At 45.8% G+C, this 7,945-nt stretch overlaps 1 protein-coding gene across 1 annotated transcript; it reads left to right on the forward strand.

Moving 5' to 3' along the window:
* Positions 1-873: 873 nt before the first annotated feature.
* Positions 874-7,065, forward strand: NDUFAF4 (NADH:ubiquinone oxidoreductase complex assembly factor 4). The gene is made up of 3 exons (XM_069851160.1): positions 874-1,039; positions 1,989-2,086; positions 5,076-7,065. Exons 1-3 carry the CDS (start codon positions 913-915, stop codon positions 5,370-5,372), a joined length of 522 nt encoding a protein of 173 aa, XP_069707261.1. The 5' UTR covers positions 874-912; the 3' UTR covers positions 5,373-7,065.
* Positions 7,066-7,945: the final 880 nt, after the last annotated feature.

The raw sequence follows: 7,945 nt of genomic DNA on the forward strand, positions 1-7,945 counted from the left end.
CCCACACTTAGGTAAAAGATGGAGGTGGTGAACATCTTCCATTTAAACAGGAGGAAAAGAGACTTACAAAACTAGGCCACTTGGGAGATCACGAGGCTGGTGAAGGGGCTGGAGAACAGGCCTTATGAGGAATGGCTGTGAGAGCTGGGGGTGTTTAGCCTGGAGAAGAGAAGGCTGAGGGGAAACCTCATTGCTCTCTATAACTACCTGAAAGGAGGTTGTAGAGAGGAGGGAGCTTCTCCCAAGTGACGGGGGACAGGACAAGAGGGAATGGCCTCAAGCTCCGCCAGGGAAGGTTCAGGCTGGACATCAGGAAAAAAATTTTCACAGAAAGGGTCATTGGGCACTGGAACAGGCTGCCCAGGGAGGTGGTTGAGTCGCCTTCCCTGGAGGTGTTTAAAAGACAGGTGGATGAGGTGCTGAGGGGCATGGGTTAGTGATTGATGGGAATGGTTGGACTCGATGATCCAATGGGTACTTTCCAACCTAGGGATTCTGTGATCCAGATGTTAAGAAAGTTCCCAAAGGCAAAACTTCCATTGTAGAGGCTCTAACACTTCCTAATAATCCTAAACTTAATCCTCGAATATGGACTGCCAAGAAAATAGCAGCTGAATACAGTCTGGAACTGAAGGATGTCAAGTGTCTTCTGGAATTCTTCATTCCAGAAAAGCTATAAAACCAACATAAAAGTAATGACCTAAACCTTGCGCAACCTCACTCATGTCTTAATTTTACTTTTGGGTACGTAGAGCGTCTGAAAACAGTTGGTGAGGTGTCAGCGAACACAGCTGCTCCTCCCGCCGGGAGGATGCAAGCCGCCCGCAGGCAGCAGCGCGGGCCCCGCTGTCTCCCCGCCCCTCCCCGCGCGCAGGCGCCGCCGGGCCCGGGGGCGGAGGGCGGCGGGCGGCGATGGGCGGGCGGCTGAGCCGCGTGTTCCGCTCTTTCAACGTGGAGAGCCGGGCCCGCCGCGAGATCAGCAAGGAGAAGCCCACGCCCGCGCCGCGGCACCCCGGCGATCGGCTGGGCCGGCTGGGAGGTACGGGAGGGCGGGCGGCGGGGAGGCGCCTCCGGGCGGGACGGGAGCGCTGGCGGTGGGGGTGGTGCTGATGCTGGGGGCTGTTCAGTTCTGGGCCCCTCGGTACGAGGAGGATGTTGAGGCTCTGGAGCGTGTCCAGAGTAGAGCAGTGAAGCTGGTGAGGGGATGGAGAACGAGTCTTACGAGGAGCGGTTGAGAGAGCTGGGGTTGTTTAGCCTGGAGAAAAGGAGGCTGAGGGGAGACCTCATTGCTCTCTATAACTACCTGAAAGGAGGTTGTAGAGAGGAGGGAGCTGGCTTCTTCCCCAAGTGACGGGGACAGGACAAGAGGGAATGGCCTCAAGCTCCGCCAGGGGAGGTTCAGGCTGGAGATCAGGAAAAAATATTTCAGGTAAAGGGTCATTGGGCACTGGCAGAGGCTGCCCAGGGAGGGGGTTGAGTCACCTTCCCTGGAGGTGTTTAAAGGACGGGTGGATGAGGTGCTGAGGAGCATGGTTTAGTGATTGATAGGAATGGTTGGACTCGATGGTCCTGTGGGTCTTTTCCAGCCTGGTGATTCTGAGCTACTGGTGGTGGTGCTGGGTTGAAGGGGCTGGTACTGGTGGTGCTGGCGCTGCCGATACCGGTGCTGGGGTGGCGGGCCCGGTGGGGCCGGCGGGCGCTGCGTCCCGCGGTGACATTGAGGGCGGGCGCGCGGGGCAGGCCGGGAGCCGCGGGGTGGGGCGGGGCGGGCCCCTCCCGCTGTCCCGCCTGCCCTCGGCGCCGGCCTGCGGCGGGGGGAAGCGGAACGTTCCCGTGAAGCAGCGTGCGGCCTGGAAATCCGAGCGTTTCGCTGGGGAAGCGATTAAGCGAGGAGAACTGAGGGAAAGGAAGCGGCTGGACTTAAAACCGTCTGTTCTCACTTTTTTTTTTTGTGTGTGTTTTCCTTCTCCCCCCCCCCGCCCCTTTAGATCGCCCGGAGATACAAGAAGAAATCTCCAAGAAGGACGATAGGCTCCTCGCCCTCCTAAAAGATGTTTATGTCGAGTCCAGAGATCCGCCCGGGAGGGTGAGTGTGTCTGCAGGAGGTGTGCCAGCATCAGCTGCCTGGTTTTGAAACGACACAAATACTGCAGAAAGAAAAACGTGGTGTTAGTGCCTAAAAGCCACCCTTTTTTAGAGATAAAAGTGATGTTTTCGTCACTCGTATATATCAGTAACACTGACTGTGTTTGCCCTTGGTTCTTGAATGTGTGACAGATTATGATTATGTGACCTTTTAAATCATAGAATCAGTAGCTTGGAAAAGACCTCTTAGATCATGGAGTCCAACCTTTCCTGTCTGCCACTAAACTGTGTCCCTGAGCACCTCATCTGTCCATCTTTTAAATACCTACAGGGATGGTGACTCCACCACCTCCCTGGGCAGCTTGTTCCAGTGCCCAATGACTCTTTCTGTGAAAAATTGTTTCCTGATATCCAGTCTGAACCTCCCCTGGCGCAGCTTGAGGCCATTGCCCCTTGTCCTGTCCCCTGTCACTTGGGAGAAGAGGCCAGCACCCTCCTCTCTACAATCTCATTTCAAGTAGTTGTAGAGAGCATTAAGGTCTCCCCTCAGCTTTCTCTTCTCTAGGCTAAACAACGTCACTTCCCTCAGTAAGACTAGTTCTCCAGCCCCTTCACCAACTTCCTTGCTCTTCTCTGGACACACTTGAGAGCCTCCACATCCTTCTTGTGGTGAGGGGCCCAGAACTGAACACAGGATTCAAGGTGTGGTCTCACCAGTGGTGAGTACAGGGGCAGAATAACCTCCCTGGACCTGCTGGTCATGCTGTTTCTGATACAAGCCAAGATGCTATTGGCCTTCTTGGCCACGTGGGCACACTGCTGGCTCATGTTCAGTCGCTGTCAACCAACACCCCGAGGTCCTTCTCCTCCAGGTAGCTTTTTAGCCACTCTTCCCTTAGTCTGTAGCACTGCACAGGGTTGTTGTGCCCCAAGTGCAGGACCCGGCATTTGGCCTTGTTAAACCTCATGCCATTGGTCTCAGCTCAGCGGTCCCGCCTGTTCAGATCCCTTTGCAGAGCCTCTCTGCTCTCTAGCAGATCGACACTGCCTCCCAGCTTAGTGTCATCTGCAAACTTGCTAAGGGTGCACTCAATGCCTTCATCCAGGTGATTGATAAAGATCTTAACATCAGATTGAACTTGGTGTTCACCTAAATTCCCACTTCAGCTTCCTCAAAGGCAGAAGGACAGTTGGCCTGCCTTTTGTAAAGATGCAGGAGTTTGCTAGAGATCTTTTGTAGAGTTGTTAAAAGAGGAGAGATCAGGACTATGATGGGATCTGGTAGAGGACAAAGACATTTAGAGTCTTTGACTACTGATGTTAATGTCGTACTGTGCAGAGACTTCCTTAGGCATCTGAAGAAGTGCCTTACTTAGGAATTTTATTGCCAGGTTATTACAAAACTTTTGTTAGTGAATTAAATAGCAAAGTGGTCCAATTATGCAAGTGGTAGAAAGCACAAACCATAGTGTAACAAGATGGAAAAAAGGAGTCTGAACCCCAGTCTGTATATCACTGGAAGAGGTATGCCTTGCTTTCCAAGTCAAAGCCCACAGCCCCAGGCCATGAAGAAACTGATCACCAAACAATCCAGAAGGTTATGCAGAGAAAATTCAAAGTTTCTCTTGATTTGCCACTTCCATAGCACTTTCTATTCAAGATTAAAACTATCTTAAAATGCAAACAGGTTTCTGCAGTCTCCCCCTGACATCTCCAAGTAATTTCTATCCGTAATTTTCATAAGAGAGGTAAGGACAATAATCTTAAAGTGCTGAAGGTCTAATTTAATTTTTTTTAAACACCTCCATTTGTCATCATGTCAGGATTGATTTGAGGAAAAGCCAAAAGTGGAACACATCTTAGTGCTTGATTTTTGTGCCTACGCTGAGGTTGCTGCACATAAGATTTGCTTCTGTGGGGCTACCTCCAGTTGTTAGTAAGAGTGTGATTAATGTGTTAGCATTGAGACTTGTAGGCAAAACATCCAAAAGCTTCTTTTCTTTCCTGATGTTATTCTGAGTTCTTTGTGCATCGTAAGTGGAAAAGTACCAACTCTAATTCCTGAAGTAGTAGATATCCAGAGACAAATAATTTTAAGACTTGAAAAGTTGTTTTGTGATCTGCGCACAATTTTAGCACAAAGTGAAAGGAAGAAGTGGAGAACTGATAGCAAGATCAGAAACAGACAAACATGTGGATGTTGTAGCATCCACGTCTGTTCTCTCAGCTTATGAGTTAATACATAGTGTCTGTGGGCTAATGAATAGCTTTGGACTCTGATAACTCTAAAAGCACTTTTTCTTAAACTTAAGAAAAGTTTTCATTGTTTATCTTTTGCAGTATCATTCACTGATTAAAACTTAGTAAAAGGCAGTATGGGGAAAGCAGGTCTGACTTGGAAATATGAAGGCACTTGGGAGAAGAGATTTCACATGTCTGAACATTGCAGTAGTCAAGGGAATTAAACTCCATATGATGCTGCAAAGTAGTTTCTTTTTGTCCAGCAAAGCTTGTTCTCTGGATGGAAAGAAGGGACATCTTTTAGCTGCAGAACTAAAATCTGAAAATAAAAGGAAGGGGAGAGAGCCTGTATGGTAAGGATTCCCAGTGGTTTCAGAAGGATACCAATTTGTATTGTGATTTTTGTTATTTTTTTTCCTCCTTGCCATGAATCTGTACCAAATATTAGGTTATCTACATTTACGTTTGGCTATCACAACTTGTAGTTTGCCTTGCTGCAAGCCGGTACAACACTTGGGGGTTCAATGGATGGTAGCTTTACAGAATTCAGAGGGGTGTCGACATAACGTGTTGAACATCTGTGGAACAACTGATAATTTTTGTGTTGGTTTTTTAAAAAATTGTTGATGCTGTAAAAATAGGAAAAAATAACAGGAAATGCTGTATTTGGGAAAACGGATTGGCTGCTCCAGTATGTGTAGTAAACAGAACTGCTGTTAAGCTTTTTTTGTTTTCCTTCCCACACTTAGGTAAAAGATGGAGGTGGTGAACATCTTCCGTGTAAACAGGAGGAAAAGAGACTTACAAAACTAGGCCTGTTGGGAGATCTAGATGTTAAGAAAGTTCCCAGAGGCAAAATTTCCATTGTGGAGGCTCTGACACTTCTTAATAATCATAAACTTAATCCTCAAATATGGACTGCCGAGAAAATAGCAGCGGAATACAGTCTGGAACTGAAGGATGTCAAGTGTCTTCTGGAATTCTTCATTCCTTTTGCTGTGAAGGAGTTTCCTAAAGAAACCAGAAAAGCTATAAAACCAACATAAAAGTAATTACCAAAACCTTGCTTGATCTCATTTGTTTCTTAATTTTACTTTTGGATATATACAGCGTCTGAAAAGAGTTGGTAACGAGTCACCCAACAGGCCTTCTTTCTTATACCAGTAAGATGTCTTCGAGCAATTCCATTCTATATTTGGTGGCTTCAGTTAAATGCAGCAATTACGGCACATAGTTTGTAAATCAGACTATAAATACTAAGTCCAGCATGTTGCGCAATTCTGATTATCCCACTTATATGTTATGGGTTCAGCTAAAACATACAAGTTCTAGTCAGAACTTAACTGTAACAGGTTGCCTTTCTTCGCAGAGACTTCCTGGCCTTCTGCTAAATCACTGCTCAGTGTATTAGATCTATTGTTTCATGTTACACTGTTCTTTCAAGGACTTGCTGTCAAGGTGTGTTTATATATGAACAGCTGTATTTCTTTTGTATGAGAATGGAATAGTGTTTATGTTTTGTGAAGAGGGTTAACCACAAGATCACTTGGTAAATTCAGCTGTGTCAAAATAAAAAGAATGTATCAAGAAGGCCTCTTTCTGATGCTGGAGCAGTAATGGCTGATGTGCAGTTCCCTTTGCACTCTTCTGATTCATCTTAAGTATCTGTACCTCCCCAGGTACTGTCTGACAGGGAATTTGTAAAGAGTGATGATCTTGTAGCAGCAGTCTCCTGCAGCAGTCTCTGGCCCCTACTGTAGAAGAAATAACAGTTGATCTAATTAATAGGTAGCTATCAAATGCAACTGGATCTACTAATTGGACCCCCTATGAGGTCTTCTGTCAATGCCTCTCCTGTTACAGTAGCCATTTTTCCCCATGGAGGCTTAGATCAGGTTATGTTCATTGATAGTAAAGTGTCCACCTGCTACCACGCTGAAAATGAACAGCATCCTTTCCAGCTGTCAGTAAAGGGTGTGACAAACTGGGAAGGTAAATGGATTGTAACATTCCTGATGCTGTGACTACTCAGGTCTGTGCAGGGAAGGAGGAAGTTTGCACTTATGATTAATACTGTAGTAAAACTGGTCCATGTTTTCCAGATAAGCTGTGGGGGTGTGCCTAATCTGAATTGATACTTTAAATTGTGTTACAGTTGACTTTATTTTAAAAAAATGACAAAAAAAAACCAACTAAAAGAATGTTAATTTAATGCGGTACTAACATTCCTAGTGCCCATCACCAAAGAAGCAGAATTTATTAAAAGGAAATAAGTCAATAGCAGGCCTACAGTGTAACTTCTGTTTTAAGAACTTTTCTGATGGGTCTTAGATAATCAGACTCTGGTAAATATCTTACCAAGAAGATCAGCAGCTTCACTATTTCACTACTTTTGTCTCTCAGATGGAACAAGGTATTTACAATTTGCTACAGTGTATTCAAGGTTCTGCTTGATTAATTTGTGATGTACCTAATCCTGTACCGTAGTGGAAGATGACACCTAAGTGCATTGTATAAATGTTCGGAATTGTTAAGTCTTTAGATGTGTGGATTTGGGATAGGCTTGCATTCTTCCTGTAATAGAATGGGGATGGAGCTGCACTGTGAAACTAGTGCACCTAAGTTATGTACTGCAGTAAGATTGTTTTCCATAAAATACAGTTTTATAAAATATTATAACAGAAATAGTTCATTGTTTGAGTGCTGTTCATCCTAATTTAATATTTAAGGTAATATCCAGAAAATAGCCATAGAATGCATGTGGCTTATGTTAATGGACGTGCTGTGATTTCGTTCTTAAAAAATGAAACTTCAACTAGGTATTACGAGTTGATTAAAACTCACTTTATAATTGGCACCAGACAACAGCTTTACCATGTCCCTTGACTAACTTGTGATGTATTTTGGCTCCTTTTGTGAACTGCCTTCTGATGGGTCTACGCCATGGGAGTACCTTGTTTCATGCAGAAGGTCCCTGGAGGCACTGTGGCGTACTACTGCTTTGCTTAGGCTTTTCGGCATGCATGTGCTGTGGGACGTTTGGCGCTCATCAACATGTTCAGGAGTCACACCATGCTTTCAAGACTAAATCCTTGCTGTGAATGAGATTACTGCAACACTATCCCTGGTTTCTCTGGAGCCAGGATCATATCCTGAGAATATATTGTCCACAGTGGGAAGCAGACAGGTCCCACAGCACAGAGGTGGGCCAGGAATCTATGTCCCTGCAAGCAGGTGAAATCCTGGCAGTGCAGAAAGTTTGTCTGTTACAGAGAACTTGGCACAGAGTGTTGACTTCAGGAAAATCAGATGCAAGACAGTTCACTGTCGGCACAGAGGTTCCTCTGCTGGTTACCTGCCCCACCTGCTATTCGATGTCAAACTAGCATTATGAAGGCATTGCTGATGGTATGGGATCACGTAAAATCTGTACCTTTATCTACCCAAATTAATTGTAGTCTGAATGTTTACCTTTCACTATCTGTTCGGGCATAGAGTGTTGCACTTGACCAAAGCTCACAAGAAGATCCTCTTTGCTCAGGTGGGAAAGCATCAGGTGTCCCTGATGAAGCACTCTCAACACTACCATCTTGTCCTCTGTAGACTGACGGCCACAGCT

The sequence above is a fragment of the Phaenicophaeus curvirostris genome, chromosome 2 (assembly GCF_032191515.1).
Source record: "Phaenicophaeus curvirostris isolate KB17595 chromosome 2, BPBGC_Pcur_1.0, whole genome shotgun sequence".
Lineage (NCBI taxonomy): Eukaryota > Metazoa > Chordata > Aves > Cuculiformes > Cuculidae > Phaenicophaeus > Phaenicophaeus curvirostris.